At 35.4% G+C, this 17,607-nt stretch overlaps 3 protein-coding genes across 5 annotated transcripts; all 3 read right to left on the minus strand.

Moving 5' to 3' along the window:
- Positions 1-1,234: 1,234 nt before the first annotated feature.
- LOC113768390 (mitochondrial pyruvate carrier 1-like) lies at positions 1,235-3,368 on the minus strand. Of its 3 annotated transcripts, XM_027312726.1 has the most exons (6): positions 3,261-3,366; positions 3,061-3,099; positions 2,624-2,738; positions 2,470-2,524; positions 2,243-2,378; positions 1,235-1,512 (listed from the first exon to the last, which is right to left on the minus strand). In XM_027312726.1, the coding sequence occupies exons 3-6, from the start codon at positions 2,714-2,716 to the stop codon at positions 1,470-1,472; spliced, it is 327 nt and encodes a 108-aa protein (XP_027168527.1). In that variant the 5' UTR covers positions 2,717-2,738; positions 3,061-3,099; positions 3,261-3,366; the 3' UTR covers positions 1,235-1,469. The 3 variants fall into 3 exon arrangements, with proteins under 3 accessions (XP_027168527.1, XP_027168526.1, XP_027168528.1); XM_027312725.1 differs by lacking the exon at positions 3,061-3,099 and having other exon boundaries at positions 3,261-3,368; XM_027312727.1 differs by lacking the exons at positions 3,061-3,099; positions 3,261-3,366 and adding an exon at positions 2,883-3,042.
- A 1,425-nt stretch (positions 3,369-4,793) lies between these two features.
- LOC113768487 (adenylate kinase 4) lies at positions 4,794-9,667 on the minus strand. Its single transcript, XM_027312866.1, has 6 exons — positions 9,321-9,667; positions 7,172-7,317; positions 6,925-7,044; positions 6,643-6,810; positions 6,306-6,395; positions 4,794-5,273 (listed from the first exon to the last, which is right to left on the minus strand). Exons 1-6 carry the CDS (start codon positions 9,433-9,435, stop codon positions 5,175-5,177), a joined length of 738 nt encoding a protein of 245 aa, XP_027168667.1. The 5' UTR covers positions 9,436-9,667; the 3' UTR covers positions 4,794-5,174.
- A 1,361-nt stretch (positions 9,668-11,028) lies between these two features.
- Positions 11,029-14,940, minus strand: LOC113767668 (nucleolar protein 56-like). Its single transcript, XM_027311838.1, has 8 exons — positions 14,706-14,940; positions 13,615-13,829; positions 13,358-13,515; positions 12,882-13,069; positions 12,533-12,785; positions 12,184-12,332; positions 11,968-12,102; positions 11,029-11,725 (listed from the first exon to the last, which is right to left on the minus strand). Exons 1-8 carry the CDS (start codon positions 14,908-14,910, stop codon positions 11,343-11,345), a joined length of 1,686 nt encoding a protein of 561 aa, XP_027167639.1. The 5' UTR covers positions 14,911-14,940; the 3' UTR covers positions 11,029-11,342.
- Between the last annotated feature and the right edge of the window lie 2,667 nt (positions 14,941-17,607).

Raw genomic sequence — 17,607 nt, forward strand, 5'->3', positions numbered from 1 at the left:
CTTAATGTTAATCTGTATTTTCTACAACAGAAAATGAATAATCCTCGAAATGAACTTTGAGATTCTTTGCCTTCCATAAAAAGCACAAGATAACCATTAGGACAAGACAGTCAATTTGAGCAAGAGAATAATTAGCCGATGAAAACGTTGAAGACATGAGCAATGAACAGGTAGAAGAATGAACCAAAACTTGCATGCCAAGCATATATATGAGGATAATTTGCCCAAACCTATTGAAACGACTTGAGTAATTAAGTGATCTTACTATGGTTGGGACTTTGGAAAAGTGAGATTGCAGTGATGGCAAGTAAACTGGAAATTTGCAAGCGCTCCAGTTGGTTTTTTGCAATTTTGTCCTGGACACATGAGAATGTAGAATTGGAGCTATGGGTGCACTATCTTAACTGTTGCTTGAATCCAAAAAGGCTTTGCCTATCAATAAACTCAAACATTTATTATTGTTAGGATAGGATATGCCATATGTTGGTGTAATGTTTTATATAAATTTGCATATCAAATATTGTAAAATGTACAACAGTCCAGCAGAATTATGCCGGACCATTACCTCGGTTGTGCCCGCTGTATTTTGTTGTTTTGTTTGTCGTGGTTTCTGGTCGCTCTTGGTTTCGAAAACCATATGAAATGGTACGATTCTATATTCACAACAATTCCTGTAATCTCTATAAACCGAGCACAGCCTCAAGACAAAACCGAAAAGCGAATTGAAGGTGTCTCCCGCAGGGAAATTGGCTGATGGGGAAGAGTAGAGAGGGATTTTGGCGCAGAGAAAAGAGGTATGAGCAACATACAATATGACAGTTGGATCAAATTTTCCAAGCAAGCTGTCACAGAGTTGTTTCTGATTGGAAAGCCCTTTACCAAGAAGGATTAATGTAGCAGCTCAGTTGTTAGCAAGAAATGCTTGTTCTATATTAGATACTTGTGTCTGGAGAGGTTCCTGATTTTGTCATCTCTGCTCTTGATGCAGATTCATTATGTTGATCAATAAAATTCCTTTGGTATTTCTGTCAAACAAACAAAAGAAAGAAAGACCATTGCTCCTTGCCTTCTTTAAGAAAAGCAAAATAGTGTATAAAGCTTCAAGGAGTATCGTAACACAAACCCCGCTGCCTCCTCTCCATCTCCGCTTCTTAAGTCTCACCTCTCCTCTGCCGGAAAAAAAAACAAAAGGGAAATCTTAAAGAAATTTTTAGTTGAAGTGAAATTGTATATGTTGGCAACCAAAAGGTTTACGAGTTTGAACTTGCATTTTGCTAGCTTCTTCATCATTTCTATAAGATAAATATAGAAATGGTTATACAGTCATATGGATACATCAGTACATATAAGATAAAGAATGTTGCTTCTGTTCTGTGCATTTTATTGTCTACAAATGGTTTAAACAGTTGCAAGAATGAGGATCGCCTCGAATGCTACATATGCATATAGACATAAAACGTAGATCCAGATCACTGAGATGTTGTAGGCTTGTCTTCTTTGTGCTGTAAGTACCTACAAAAAGAACCAGACGCAAAGATACAAATAAGCAATTTCCTGTCTTAACGAATATCAGAGTACAGTAGATATAAACGATGGATGCCTCCAGTTGGTTGTTTACTGCTCTAGAAATAAGCCAAAAACTGGAAAGATGCAGTAACAGGTATCAATCAATCTGAAGAATTTCGAAATTCCTCTCAGCAACTCAAGCAGGGAGAGAACTGGTGTTTCTCAAACATTTACAGTTCCTTTTTCCATTTTTGTGCTAATTATTTTCTTCCACTCCCTTATTTGCCCCACATCATGCAACTATTTTGGCTAGACAGACGCCACAGTGAAGTGTGCACTGTGGAAGTGAAGGTGAAGCCATCATGAATGTTGTCACAATCTAATCAAAGCTTGAGCAAACTTCTCAAGCTTCCTCTTTTAAGGTAAAAATATAAAATGTAATTGGATTTCTAGAAATGATTTGGAAACACAAAACCATTGAAGCATTTGGTAGCAGGCATCATTTTTACTTCCTGTTAGTGATGCTTTTTAACAACAAAATGCTACTTCAGACAAAAGGACAGACAGAATTGTGGCAGTTGGACAGACTATGCCAAAAAAGAAGCTGATGGTACCAGGAAAAAAAAAACCCCAAGGAAATAATGCTGATTAAAGACACAAAGATCGTCATCAACTGATTTAAGCCTTTCTTTTTGTTATTAGAAAAAATTAAACCCTCAAATACATACTCACGTACCACTGGCCCTTTGCCCAACGAGATAGCTGATATAGTTGCACACATTCATTCGAGGCATGAGTCACCATAAGAAAATGGTTCCGTGGCCGTACCACCCAAGCAAACCTCATAAACAATGCCGAATATACGCACAGCACTGCAGAATGATGAAATGCACAAAGATATCAGAGCCCAACTCCAGAAAGTCTTCCCTTTGATTAGAAAAATATATATATATCTAGAAAAACCTCCTGTCATTTGGCCAGATATCAATTCTGGGGGTTTCTGCGTGTCAGCTAATCCCTGTCAAAACCATTAGGCTCAGGCTAAATGCATATTTGACTACCATAAACTTAAGGAATTGTGCATTTGGATATGATATTTCACAGGAGAGAAGCATACTGCAAGAATGAATCCCCAGTTGCTTACAGGACCCCAGAAGTGTGTCGTCTTGGGGCCAACAGGGCTGTTCAAGAATGCTCGAAATGATGCCATATTCACTTTGTCCAGAAATCCACTGCAATTAATTGTTGCAAGATATAACGACGCCAGACATTTGAAGCCAAATTGACATGGCAAAACTTAGTCAATTACCACCACAGAAGAAAATATCAGCTGAAATAAATAAGGAAGAGGAAGACTGTAATCCTAGGAAACATACTAGTAATATTTTTAGGAAGACATGCATGATTGAAGAACATAACTGCTGAAATTGGAAATTTAGTAGGATAACTGGTTCAGTTTATTCCTCTGCTTAGGTGGATACTGATGTTGGATCAAGTAGTAAGCCACAACATGATAATGATCCGAGATTTTTTAAAGTTGAAGACTTAAAACACCTGATAATATCCCGAAGCAGATGATATACATAAATACACCTAAATATCCAATTGCAAAAATTAGTCATGGATAAAGCAAGACATAAGCAATGAAATCAAGAGTAGATTCCAAAAAAAAGGCTGCATAAGACTTGATATACATCAACTGAGTTGGAAAAAAGAAAAGGAAAATGAAATGGAAGGTCTAGAACTGAACATACCTTTAAAGTTTGCAGAGGGATGTTCAAAAGAAGACTGTGCAAGAAGTGAAAAATGCAGGGACTGGGGGGGAAGGTGGACTCATTTTTGTTCCAAGTATAGTGGAGTTATTGGGGGTTTCGGTCAGATGAGACCATCCGATGTGGATAAGGGTAGGAGCGGTCATCAGATGGATCGCTTCTGAGCTGTTCATGGTTAAAATTTGATCTAAAAAAATTGTACGATTCAAATTACTTTTTGTATCTCATTTTTTATAATATGTATGGGACTCACAAAAATTATTTTAAAATTATATATTGTGCAAACAAAATTACGCGCTGTATAAATAAAATTACGCGACGTGTAAAATACATAAAATCGCTAGGAGCAGTTGCAGGTGATGTGATGTGGACTACAATATTGTCCTACTAAGATTGTCAAGTCATTCACGCATATCCATGTCGAAAAGTTTATAGATCTATCTTTTGACGTATTTAATCAATTCAATCGATTCGAAGCAACATTATATTATTATAAGCTGTCCTAATTAGAACGTGGTCATTCAGAGAGGGGGTTAATTTCACTTTGCACCCTTTAACAATACCCGAGTCCTCGTTTCGGTTCTTAAATTTTAAAATAGGACACTTTAATTTTTAAATTATAAAATTTATTGTACTTAAGCTTCGAAAATATAGAATCTGTCTATTTTAATTCCTAAAGTATAGAATTTATCCCAATTTAGTCCCTAAAATATACCTACTTAGGCATAAAATCTGTCCCACTTCCTTAATGAAATTACTCGAATGAGACAAATTTTATAATTTAGAAACTAAAGTGTCCCCTTTTAAATTTAAAGACTAAAGTGAAAATTTAGATATAATTAAAGGGTGTAAAGTGGAATTAACCTTTTAAAGAGTCTATGCCTTGGAGGCCTCAAATTGCAGCAGCCACGAAACCCTCGACGCCTTAACTGATAGAATAAGACACACGTTACTATATTTAAAGTTTATCTACTTTAGCATTTGAAAACACATATTCAAATTTATTACATTCTTATATTTAGATACTTTCTCAGATTAGTCTCACTTTTGAAAAAAAAAAAAAAATGTTTCCCTAAAATATAGAATCTGTCCAACCTTCATCTCTGCGTCACACTTTTGCAAATGCAATGGTCAGCCACCATCAAACCCGCTTTCCTATGGCAGGCGTCTAATTTTGAAATGTTTCCAAATGGACCATACCACGCCTTTTCAAAAGTTTCCCGACTAGTGCTTCTTTGCCTCACATGAATAAAAAAATGCACCACCCATGGAAATATGGCAGCATTTCCCTTTATTATGTTCATGGTGTTAAATAATATAAAATGAACCTTTTTTTTTTTTTTACAGAAAGTTAACTTCCTTGGATTGCCATTTTTATTCCCAAAAAACGTTTTACGTTTTGCTTCAACAAACTTTTCAAGAAACAAACTTTTCAATCACCTGTTTGAACATATTTTTCACTCACTATTTCCCTCACATGCATCAAATAATTACAATATATTTTTCTACAAAAACTCCAGAAAATAACAATCGAATTTGGGGTGTCGAGGTCAATTCCACTTGTAAACAAGGTCAATGAGACAAAAGTAAAACGGCCCAAGCCCCATTTCCCACAAGATCAGAGCATCAAAGTCATAACTCCATTGAATGATTCGAAACAATGCAATACAATGGAACATAATCCTCTGGAAAAATGTCTACATTTATTTTATAACTCAAGAGTAAGAAGCTCTTCCAAAGCTATTTTCGAAGCGTGCTTAGCGTTAAAAAGGCAAAAACCCCACGAAGGAAGCAGGTCCGTCAGTAACTGAATGATGTATTTTATCTATGTGACCAAAATCCACATAAACAGAAGTTCAATGTTTAGTCAACAGAAAAACTCAGCAGCCTCTTCAATCAGGAGAGTGCCTTGTTAATCACGGACGTGACTTCTTCTGGTTTCTTCTCAGCAGGAAGGTTTGCAACGATGCCCTTCTTCTTGTAATAATCAATAACCTGCATAAGCCAAAAAGACATCTTAAAATATGCAACCAAATTGGTAAACCAGGTTGATATAGAGCAGATTCAAGGCCTCAGTCCAGAACAAGCAGCATGGCACAGAACTCTTAATGACGTCTTATAGCCAATGCCTCAGCACCAGAAACAAATATATTACCTATTAAGCCTATTCAGCACCATATGGCATTGTTTAGTACCCGATTTAACCATAAGAATGGTCGTCCCAGATCATATTTAACTGAGTCAAAGCACAACCTCACTATTACATGGATAGATACTAACCAATAGACATTGCAAATTTTTAAGGACCAATGCAATATTGACAATGCAAAAGCCATTTATACTTGTTAGCCATAGATCTCAAAATTCATCTGTCTTTGACCCTGCAAGCTTGTAATTTCACCCATTTCTGTCTCTTCAGCACACTCTAATACTGCTTTAGATTATACAATAGCAGTGTGCAACAGCTGTTAATCAGCACGATTAAGACCCAGGAGTTTTAAAACTAGTGAAATAACAATTGTTCAGTTCAACAGCATCTGCCTCCACACAGTGTGCCTCTGGGAGTATTTGTCTGTATCAATTAACCGACAAAACATGGAAGCATGGATGCCAACAATTGTTAGACCACAACTAATATCCTTTCACTATTTTTGTGCTTATCTTCGCACTCGCCTAATTTTGATGACACCCATTTTCTTTCAAGTATTTACCAGAGGTCAAGCATATAAAGAAAACTAGCTTTTGAGAACAAAATCTCCATCCCCATTATTTACCTCAATGTATTCTGTGTCCTACTTATGGAAATCTGGAAGAGATATTTTAAAGACAAGATATAAACCTAGTGAAATGATTTTTGACAAATCAAACCTACACTTTCTCAAACATGAAATGAGTTGTAAAGGCATCTAATGATGTATCAAAGTCTTGTTTCATAGGCCACAGTTCAATTACAGAAGCAAACCAAGGCAGGAGAATGAAAATATCAGCAGTCAAGAAACCATGAAACATAAGAAAATGAAAGAATACCGGTTCAGTCTGCCTGTGGAAGGACTCTAGCCTAGACTTGAGCACGGCAGGAGTATCATCCTTGCGTTGAATGAGAGGCTCTCCAGTGACCTTCACCCAAAAAGGAAAAAAAAAATGCACAACAGAGTCAGCCTTTGCGTGTCTGGTTCCAAATAACCCATCAACGAATTAATAGTTAATTGTCGTCCCAAAGTTTGATCCATATTGGGAATATTCACAAGGACATTAAAATACAAGAGTCACAGAACCAGAAATAGTTACTCATAGATAGATTGGCATCCAGATACCAGTCACAGAACCAAAATACTGAAATAGGACAAACAATTTGAAGTCTTACATCATCAATTCCAGGTGCTTTAGGGGGCGCAAATTTTGTATGGTAGGTTCTACCACTTGAAGGGTGGATCCAGCGTCCAGTAATCCTCTCCTCCAAGATTGCATCATCAATTGCAAAGTTGAGAACTTTGTCAACTTTAGCACCTCGTTTTTCAAGCATCTCATCCAGCTGAACAGGAAGAAATTATAGCATGGTTATGATCAACACATGTACCCATATTCAGTAAAAGTACTAGATATCAATAAGAAGTTGATAAAATCTGTATGCTGCACCAATTCAAACCTTTTCCGCTTGGACCACTGTCCTTGGGAATCCGTCAAGAATGAATCCCTTTTGACAAGAAGGCTTCTTCAGAGCATCATCTATTATACCAACAACCAAATCATCTGATACAAGCTCTCCCTAAGAAGCAGCACAATCAAAATAAATCAGAGAGAAAGGGATTCCATATACAGATGAGCAAATGCATCCAAGCACATACCACAGAAGAAATTTACGAGTAAATGTACCAATTAAAAACATAGTATACCTTATCCATGGCCTCCTTAGCCTTAACTCCAAGCCGGGTTTTGGCTGCAACAGCGGCTCTAAGCATATCACCAGTAGCCAAGTGACATAGGCAGTATTCATCTTTAATAAGTGGTGATTGTGTTCCCTTTCCAGATCCAGGTGGACCTGCAAAGCAACCATTTCCAACACATTAATCACTAAATGGTCAAGAAAAATACTTCCACTGAAACTTATCAAAAATATCAAAAAAACATCAGAATTGAACCATTCATGCTGAGGGAAAACAAACATAAGCCATCTGCTACTTCAGATTTGAGTTAGGACCAGAAAATTGATATTACTAATGTGTGCATTTTTAAAACTGAGGGTTGAAACACAAGCATACATCAAACATTCTCGTTATCAAAATAACTCTTCTGCATTTGCCAAGAGTCTAAAGTTATAATCAGTTGGTTCACATTGTCCAAGTCAATAAGGTAGTCAATTTTAAAAAACATAAGTCAAGGAATTGCAACTTCAAACAGATTTGAGCGTATAATATAGATCTTTCCTCCAAGATTTGCTTCATAACCAAAGCATAGCATGCTAAGAGTACTTTAACCATAAATTGCACCCTCAGTTAAAATCCATATGTTAACAATAAAGTAACATAAAACAGCTTAAATGCTAATCATATAAAATTTTGACATTAAGTGATGACCAAAAAGTAAAATGTAGAGAAGAAATCTTCACAGGTTAAAAATTTAAAGCATTCCAACACCCAGAGAATATTAAGCATCTAAAGATCTTCATCAATTTTATCCATGTCCTCATCTTATCGTTTGAAGAGAAGACAAAGCCATCAAAGGTCATGGTGGAGAGGAAAGAGAAACTGCAGGACTGCAGCTTTTACCCTACTTACAATAAGTTACTCAATGCTTCTCAAAACTGATCCAAGTCACTAATCAACAGTTAACTCAAAAGAAAAAAGAACAGAAAAGCAGAAAAAGAAGTAAAATTGGAAAAGTGAGCTTTTGCACTTTTGTGCTTTCCCTATGCTACATAAAAGTCAGTCACTGCAACAAGGAAATAGTGCTGACATTGGGCTCGCTGGTCTTTGCACTCAAACCGCATGCTCCGGGCACTGTTAACTACTATGCATGTAACAATCATATGTAACTCACTTCTTTTTGTTTTCGCTGACATCTGGATAACTTATGGGCAAATCAATTGCTAATAAATTATGCAAAATTGGTTACTGATGGCCTTTCCTTGAATATGGGAATTTGTAATTCACAATTTGAATTTAATAAGCATATATATTGTACACTGAAGCAACTCAAACAAAGAAGTGATGTACTTTAGCAGTATCTTTCCACAAACTTGTAGGAGTTCAGATAGCCTGCTGCCTTCCAACTCTGAAAAAATATATAATCTCAACTTTCTTATTTTTTCACAAAACCTTCGTGAACCCACAACTATCTTTCTCCTCTCGTAGACTGAAAAGCTGTAACTTTTCAGACAAAACAGCCAAGGGAAGCATGATAGATATGCAAAGAAGATCTTTCCTGATCTTTCTTCATACAAACTCTTCTGTAATCTTAACAAGTAATCTTCTGTTCAGGAAAGCAACAGGTCCCAATTGAAACGCGCAAGTGATTCAAAAGCTGGAGAAAATACATCTTTAACACAAATTTGGTAAAAGAAAATCTTCTGAATGTTCGGATAAAAACTTCTCATCATGTTTCATCTTCCATCCCCGTTCAAGTACAATTCAATTTAAATTCTGCATTACTTGAGAAAGCAGAAATCTTTTTGCATCTTAATATCCTATCTACTTTTACTTTTTCGTATCCAAATCCCAAATTAGGCAAATCCCAAAAAGGGAAACAGAAAAAGAGAATAACACCATATTTTCAAATAAAAAAATGGACCAACAGCCACAGAAACTACAAATTTCAAAGCCCAATTAACACATTCAACAACAAAAAATCCCACGAGTTACAATGCAATTGAATAAAAACTGTATTCAAAAAAGAAAAAACAGAAGACCCACAAAAACAAGGCAAAAACAAAGAGAAAAACAAAAAAAGCAAAACTTTTCATTTTTTTCATGGCAAAAAAAAGGCAAATTTTATCTAAAATCCATGAACAAAAAGTACTTAAAATTCTTAACAAAAGAAAATTACCAACGAGAATAAGGCGTTTATCGGGTTTGGAGGAGCACTTCATGCGGCGGAGGAGTTCAGTCATGAGATCCACAGAAGGGACATCCTCCAAATTGGCTGCCGCAGCTGCTGCCATTTTTTTTTTTCAGATCTTGCTCTTTTTTGACCCTTGGGTTGTTGATAAAAGGGCCGACAAATATGAATGTGATAAGAAGGTTCAGTAGCAGAAAACTAGTAAAAGAAGAAGAAGAAAGGAGTTAGGAGGAAGTGTCGTCGTGATTGGTGAGCTGTGGCGGGTAGGTGCGGACCTTCCAACGCTTTGACGTTAGTAATAAGCAGAGAAAAGAAAGAAGTTGAGGGGTGGGTGAATAGAGCGAGGGGGGAAAACAGGGCATTGTGCTTTCCTGCGGCATGTTTGGATTCCCTAGGTCTTTGTATGTGAAAAGACTTTCATGGCCTTGTGTACCCTTTCCAATTACCCTTTTTAATAGTATTTGATTTTTTTCCTTCTATTTTCATTGTAATATATATATACCCTTTTTAATAGTATTCGATTTTTTCTTCTATTTTCATTCTAATATATATATATGTATGTATGTATGTATAGATATGTATGTATGTTTTCATGACAAAAAACAAAACATTAACAAGAAATATGATCCTCTAAAAACTAAGGCATTATATTACATATTTTCACCACAAACAAAACTAATATTTCATTAGTATTGCACTCTTTAATTATACCTAAATTCTACTTTACTTTATAAACTATAAAATAGGACACTTTAATCCTTAAAATATAAAATTTGCTCCACTTAAATAAAATCATAAAGTGAGACAAATATTATATTCAAATAGAACAAAATTTTATACTATGAGAACTAAAATGTAACATATTTTATAGTGTAGGGAATTAAAGTAGGAGAAATATTATGCACTAAGGACTAAAGTGATGCAAATATTATACTATAAGAACTAGAGTGTCTCATTTTGAATTTTAAGAGTCAAAGCAAAACTTATAATTAAAGGGTGCAAAATAAAAATAACCTAAACATCAACCCTTTTGGTTGCTTAAGACAATGGATTATTAGTTTTCGCAAAAAAAAAATTTATATTTTTCATGAATATATTTTTCAATCATTTTTTTTACTTCATATACATCAAATCGATACAGTACATTTTTTAACAAAAATTTCTAAAAATAGCAATCCAAACAAGACCTTGAAATAGCAATCCAAACAAGACCTTATTGTGAGGATGGAATCTCAATTTAGTTGACTTGAGAAACAATTAATTTGTTATTGGCACGACAGTCAAGAACTCCATATACTCCTCTATCACTTAGGCAGTGACCTTACCAAGCTATGGAACTGATAAATCAAGGACAATCGAGCTGCATCTTGGAATACAAAATCTCCTACCAAGAAGCAAGGCAAATTTATCAGGACCAGACGATTATCAGGCTGCGGGCTTCATTACACCGGTCAAAAGGCAAAATTGATGATGGATTTTTCCTTCCTCACACAGAAATGGTCCTGTAAACGGAAAACTTTGCACAATACTATCCCATCTGAATATTCAGACGTGAAAGCAGGCAGCTTTCAGGATGCATAACAATGGTCGATTCTGGCACGTACTGGAATTATACTTTGGTTCACATTCATGAAAACCTATGATCTCTGCTATTGGTACTGCCTTAATCATAAGCGAAACAAGACAGGCAGCAGACTTTTTTAAGCTAAAATAAAATAGGATTATCATACAAGCAAGGGCTAACAGTCCAAACCAGAATAGCAAATGCTGTATTTGGCAGAAGGAATCCAAAATTATGACCATCATTTTCACTAGCAACGAGGTCCACCAATCATAGAGGTCATAAAGGAGAAAACGAAACTTACTCGTACCTAAAAGTACTAGCTTAGAGCAACCTGAAGCTGACTTAGTAAACAGGGGCATAAATCTTCTCCTAGTAAATACAACATGAAATAAGCAAGGGCCACATAGAAGGCAGCAGCTTTATAACCCAATTACACCATACACAAGTCATTCATCGTCTTTGCTCTTTGATTTCTTCTTCTTTTTCTTTTTACCTTCACTAGAACCAGTTAGAGTCTCTCCATCTTCATCCCTACTCTTCTTCTTTTTCTTCTTCTTTGCTGTTCCATCCTCTGCGGTCAATCCATTGTCACCATTTGCATCTTCTGTAGCCCGATCCTTCTCAGACTCCTCTTCCAACTTTCGCTTCTCCTTTTTCTTCTTCTTCTTCTCAGTTTTAGGCTCATCAAAAGCATCACCATTTGTAACAGCTGGAGTTTTATCCTCTTCCATGGCTTCACCATCTTCTGCACCTTGGGCTTTTGACTTCTTTTGTTTGCTTTTCTTTACTGAAGGCTCATCAGGTGCATCATCAACATCCATTTCCAATTCTGCAAACCCAAGCAGACAAAACGAGTAAACACCTGTAAGTGGTAAACTAGTAATTGCTTGACTAAAAAGCATGTCTCAAGAGACTTGTGAATTTCAAGTCATGTTCACTTTAACAGCCAAGTTACCGCATTCTGGGCTCACCAGAGAGCCAGAAGTATTCACTCGAAGAAATGGAATCAAAAGTTCATCAATTCATTTGATGGATGAGCAACTAAAGGAATAAGCAATAAAATCCACACACCTTTCTTTTCAGAATTTTCTAAAGCAGCCTTCATCACATCAATGTTTTTACGAGGTGCAACCCCCTTGTCATAAAAGTCAAGTCTCTCTTCGACTTGTTCACGGAGTTTCTCACCAAAGGCATTGGTATTCTTCTCTGTAAATGGGGGAGAAAAAGCAGAAAATTACTCGGTGGAGTAGATAGAATAACTAATAAAGACATGCTTTCCTCACTCACCCAAGAAACAATCAATGCGAGATGCAATTGAGCACTTGTTTGCTAGATAACGAGCCATTCGTCCTTTATTACGAGCAGAAGCCCGACCAATGAAAGATGAGTGAAATATAAGACCATACTTTGGAGTGTTTCCTCGAGTTTTCAGTGCCCTGAAACCAGAGGGTGGTCAATCAATTGGTGCCATTAAGCTCCATGAACAGGCACTAATATTCATCCATTTCCCATAAAAGTTGGGGTGTAATATGAGCAGCAAGTTGTAAATTATGTGCCATGGCTTTCAAACATAACAAGTTGAATGTCTTAAGGATTGCAACAACTAACTAAAAGAGGCTGGTAAGACATAGAACACCTGAAGAGTGCCTTCTCAGCACCAAGGATCTGAAGTGTAGAAGAAGGACACTTTGCCAGGTTTGTAAGACTTCCAGCATGAGAAATCAAGCGAGCGCCCACAACTTCACCAATGAGTGCAGCCAAATTTGGTGCTATGTCATTCATTTTAGCAACTAGATAATCATAGAGTGTCTTCCTGTACTCAGCAAGATCAATCACCCTTTGTGCAAATTGCTTGACATTAATCAAGTCAACTGGTGACAAGTCCTGTCCTGAAATGAGGAAAAAAGCATATCAATATTGTTTTGGCGACTACAGAAATCAGCATTTAACCAAAGAAAAAGACTACAAACTTAGCATTCATATACCCATAGATGCTTTGGCCGCTTCTATGATTGCCTTTGCTTTATCATCATCCCCGACAATCTCAGTTAGGCCTGGTAAAGAATCTTCAGCCAACTTTGACTTGTCATCAACAAATTTTGTAACTTTAGCATATAGATAGTTGTCATTGACTATCTTCACCAATTCAGGAAAATGCCAAGAGTACCATTCCCTGCATCATGATAAGATAGGAAACAGTTCATGAATCTAGAGCCAAGTTTCAAATGAAGATGTTCAAGAAAAGGAGTAGGACCAGTAAGGGAACCTTTTGCCTACAAGCCACGTTTACACAATAATACAATTAGGATTAGTTGTTCAAGTTGCATAGCATGAACGAAGACACTGATCAGACTGAAGCCGCCCAAAGGTTAAATACATGATTAAACACTACAGGAAAAAGAAAGCAAGGAGTAAATTTACAGTAGTGGCCTTAAGGGAGCACAATAAGACAAATACAAACCTTACTCTCATGGAGAAGGAATTAATATCCTTATCAAGGGTATCAAGAAGGAAGATTGCCTGAATAACCATATTGTCAACACGGTTAACATTGAACTTGACCTTAGCTCGGCTGTAACTGTGTCCCAAACCAAGTTGAGCTTTCTCCAAGTCACCAGTCTATGAAAAATGAAAAAAATAAAGAAAGAGAAGGAGGCAAAAACTTAGCAGTATATCCAAAATGTCAACCAGTAAAAAGCAAAAAAGTAAAGTGCAGACCTTGAGATTTTTAATGTACTTGTCAAAATGTAAACGCACGCCACGAAGGAGCTCAAGAACAAACTCATTGCTTTGGCAGGGAATCTTAGTTTCTTCATGGATATGCGACCCCAGCTTAGGCTCTGAAACGCCCAGAATGAACTTAGCCTTCTTACCTTCCTTCACTTTTGGGAGATTGATCTCCAAGAAGTTCCTTAGCTCATCAGTCATTTGCCCTAAAACACAAAAATTTAGAACTGAAGCAATGTATTCGCATAAATCACACCCTCCGAAGACACTAAACAGGGAAGGAGAAAAATGCACTAAGAAAATCCACAAGTAGTAAAGACCTAAAAGACCGATAAAAACAATAGATTAAAAAAATGTTTAACTGTAACAACTAAGCCAACATCTCAGCAACAAAATCCCACATTCAAAACTGAAATTTGCAGCTCTTGTACTTCTTTATTCCAACATATCCACCCAAAGAAACCCCCTCAACCTCATTGCCACCCCAACCTTAAATCTCTAAACTCCAACCACCATGAGAATATTTAGCCACTTGGTTGGTGAATAATCACCAACAACAAGGCGTTGAATTCTCCGTACTCCATTCAAGAGCATACAACAACTTTCACTAAAACCAACGATCAAACACCTAAATCACCAAAATCGTTAAAAGTTAAAAACTTCCAAAACTCCATTCACAAAGTCCCAAGTGGCTATGCTTCATTTCGTGGGGATAACACATAGCTCTATGTTACCATCAACTCCTTCTCATCAGAAAAATGTAGCAAGAAACTTCTGTAAAATCATGGATACAACATACTTTTAACTTTCCCGTTCTTCATTATTGACATTTAACAAACAATTACACCAATACACTTTCATATTTGCATCCTTTTCCATAAATAACAAACAGAATAGAAACCAAGAAAACAAAACTAAAAGCTTCTGAAACTGCAAAGATTCCCCTAAACTATCCAATACACATTCCATACGGCTGCAATCAAATAAAGTTTCAAGATTTGATAAAAATCGGATATTTAAATTCCCCCAATACACAAAAGTTCAGGACCAAGAAAAAGAGATTCCTGGGTTTGTTACAACACCTTCGGAAATGGAATTGCATTGTTTAAGAGCTTCAAGAGCGGACTCGAAAGGGCTAAAAGCTGCGAGCTGTACTACTTTGCCAAAGCGGTTGAAATCAGTAACGGAGCTCCGAACAGCGTCCGTGTTCTGCCCAATTTCATCCAACCCACCTGCTAAAAACAGTGAATAACCCGACGCTGATTCGTACAAAAGGTACAGCGCCATTGCTGCCTGCCGAGTCTCCTTCAAAACCCTACTGAGTCTCCTTCAAAACCCTAAGTTCCTCTATCTATAGGAAGCAGAAAAAGGGAATAATTTTCAGAAACCTCCCTTGAGGTTTCTAACAATTTCACTACCCTCCCCTAAATTTTTGAACATATCACTTACCTCCCCCATAAGCCAGTTGGGGTCTAATACTTACTTCAGGGATGGTCAAATGACTTTATTATCCTTACAACTTCGGAAATATTACATATTTATATGGAGATAAGCAATTTAGTCACTTGTACTAAATTAACCAAGATTTTGAATATAAAAAAAATTTGAAATCTTGAATACTAAATTTTATAATGATAATTGTTAATATTTTAAAGTTATTTTTCTATATTTTAGTAATTCATGTAATTTCTTTCTCCTAAAAAAAAGATTAAAATTCCTATTTAAATATTATTATTTCATAAATTTTTCATAAGAATAACAAGATAAATATGAAAATACACAAAAAGAAGGTAAAATATTAAAATATATTTACAATTAGATTTTATTAAGTTATAGATAAAATATAACTGCACATAATATATTCTTTCCTTTCTGTTCCAAAATATTGGGTGTTTCTTTTCTTTTCTTTTCTTTGTATTAGTAATCCAAACAAGATGGTTAGAAAAAAAAATTTCTACTTTGATTTATTTGCTTTTCCATTAAAATTATACCTTTTATTAATCCAAACATTGCTTGAGAGTTGGTTTTCTTTTTAATTACAAATGATGGAAATTTCTTGTTAATCACGTGAAATAATAGACCTCGCAAGTTAAAGAAATAATTCAAAAAAACATAACATATTTTAGCATATTCTATATTTTTAACCATTAGCCATCTATATTTTTTATCATTAGCCATCTATTGTGATTTTTTTCTTAAAAAGGTCATACTTTGTCTTATTTAATTCCTTTTCAAAATCTTGCAAATTTTGATACTAATAGCTAATTTGGATGTTTAGGTTAGACAAGAAAAGATGGGAAATGTTAAGTCATGAAAGAAAAGAAAATAAGAGAAAGGAAGAGAAGAGGTGATAATGTTATTTGGAAGTTAAGCTAGGAAAAGAGATGATTTTGGATATATATATATGTCAATAAAAATTTGTTCAATACATATTTGAGGACAATTTTGGTACTTAGAAAATTTTATTAGGCATTCTTAGCTTTTTCCGATGCTTTCCGCCCACATTTGGGCGGAAAACTTTGATAACCATAATAGTAAGAGCTCATCCGTCCAAATTATACACTTTTTATCCTTTTCTGCCCCTCAAAAACTTCCAAACGCTAGAAAGAGTGTTGTCTTTTTTGTCACATTTTTTTCTTTTCTCATCAAATCACAGCTCCTAAACTAACTATAAGAGTTTAGAAATTTTTCGTGTAAATCTTGATTCCAAATTAGCAAGTTTTCCTCTCCTATACTTTGATTTTGCTATTTTATATAGTACTATGAAAAATAGTCATTGTTATTAAACTCTATTACACTCATGTTAGAGTTTAGTCTTTATTATCTATTTTTAACTAATACTTCCTTTTGATAATCAACTAGTAATAAGTTAAGGGGTATGTTTGGTATGAAATATTCTTCTTACTCTTGAAATCATTTTTTATTATTATTAATTTTTTTGAATTGGGCTAATTTGTTATAAGAACGTTAGTTTGAGGTTAATGATGTTTTGAAAATCTGAGGGGAGGACAGTGAAACTGTCATAAACCTTAGGGGAGGTTTCTAAAATTATTCCCTGAAAATGGGCAACGGCAAAGGTGGCTAAAGTAGGGTTTAGGTTTTGATGATCGGATTTAGGTCAGCATAATTTTATTTAATGTATTTGGTGCCACATGTACTTGTAATGCAAATATATAATCTTGACGAGTTCTATTTTTGTGGCATAACAATGAGAAGCTCTATTTCAGAGGCGTTTTTAATCTACCAAAAGATAAAAATTATCCCAAACTTCACACTTGTAATTTAGTTTTCTCTGGTCAAGAATTTCAATGCAAAAATATATTTTGTTGATTTTACTATTATTAGTAGAGCCAAAATATTTATTTGAGCAAAAATAGATTTTGAATTTGGGCAGATTTTTTCTGTTTCTTTGTCACTAATGGTAGTACTCATTATTGTATGATTCGGTCTAAATGGGGATCCAAATCTACCCACTTAATACTCAAGTTTTAACCTTTTTTGTAGAATTATTTTAAATAAGTTATTTATTATTATTGTTATTATAATTTATAATTTTAATTCATACACAGTACGGATTACACTGCTAATAAATTAGGTATTTTAATGCTATCCGGTCAATCCTAGCTTGCTATTCTCAGAAATTTTTATTAGACTCAAGGCATGCGTAGTCAACTGCTGTAGGCTTTACCGTCTGTACACACGGACACGGTTGCCTTCCAACCCCTTCTTTCCTTTTTCTTACGGAATCTCTGAAACCTAACTCTCATGGTGACCTAATGCAGGTCTATAATGCTACATAAATATACAATATCATATGCTCTCTTTAGCGTCTTAACAAATTGGGAATTGACCAACGGATGTTGGTGCAAGATTCTTTAACCATGACGTCTTAAGTTTGAAACTCATGAAAATGGAAAAGATGATATCGGAAGAGTTTTTTCTATAAGGAGTCTAACTCAATTCGAACATGATTAATCACAAACC

Source organism: Coffea eugenioides, chromosome 4, assembly GCF_003713205.1.
Source record: "Coffea eugenioides isolate CCC68of chromosome 4, Ceug_1.0, whole genome shotgun sequence".
Taxonomy (NCBI): domain Eukaryota; kingdom Viridiplantae; phylum Streptophyta; class Magnoliopsida; order Gentianales; family Rubiaceae; genus Coffea; species Coffea eugenioides.

What these genes read in the sequence shown, in the direction of transcription:
- LOC113768390 (XM_027312725.1), bottom strand. Translation starts at nt 2,716, where the DNA reads ATGGCATCATTTCGAGCATTCTTGAACAGCCCTGTTGGCCCCAAGACG. An exon ending in ACTGGGGATTCATTCTTGCA is followed by an intron (nt 2,525 to 2,623) that starts GTATGCTTCTCT and finishes TGGTTTTGACAG; the next exon opens with GGATTAGCTGACACGCAGAA. An exon ending in ATCTGGCCAAATGACAGGAG is followed by an intron (nt 2,379 to 2,469) that starts GTTTTTCTAGAT and finishes ATCATTCTGCAG; the next exon opens with TGCTGTGCGTATATTCGGCA.
- LOC113767668 (XM_027311838.1), bottom strand. Translation starts at nt 14,910, where the DNA reads ATGGCGCTGTACCTTTTGTACGAATCAGCGTCGGGTTATTCACTGTTT. An exon ending in TCGCATTGATTGTTTCTTGG is followed by an intron (nt 12,103 to 12,183) that starts GTGAGTGAGGAA and finishes CCCCATTTACAG; the next exon opens with AGAAGAATACCAATGCCTTT. An exon ending in AGAAAATTCTGAAAAGAAAG is followed by an intron (nt 11,726 to 11,967) that starts GTGTGTGGATTT and finishes TTGGGTTTGCAG; the next exon opens with AATTGGAAATGGATGTTGAT.
- LOC113768487 (XM_027312866.1), bottom strand. Translation starts at nt 9,435, where the DNA reads ATGGCAGCAGCTGCGGCAGCCAATTTGGAGGATGTCCCTTCTGTGGAT. An exon ending in TAAACGCCTTATTCTCGTTG is followed by an intron (nt 7,318 to 9,320) that starts GTAATTTTCTTT and finishes GTTGCTTTGCAG; the next exon opens with GTCCACCTGGATCTGGAAAG. An exon ending in CAGTGGTCCAAGCGGAAAAG is followed by an intron (nt 6,811 to 6,924) that starts GTTTGAATTGGT and finishes CTTCCTGTTCAG; the next exon opens with CTGGATGAGATGCTTGAAAA.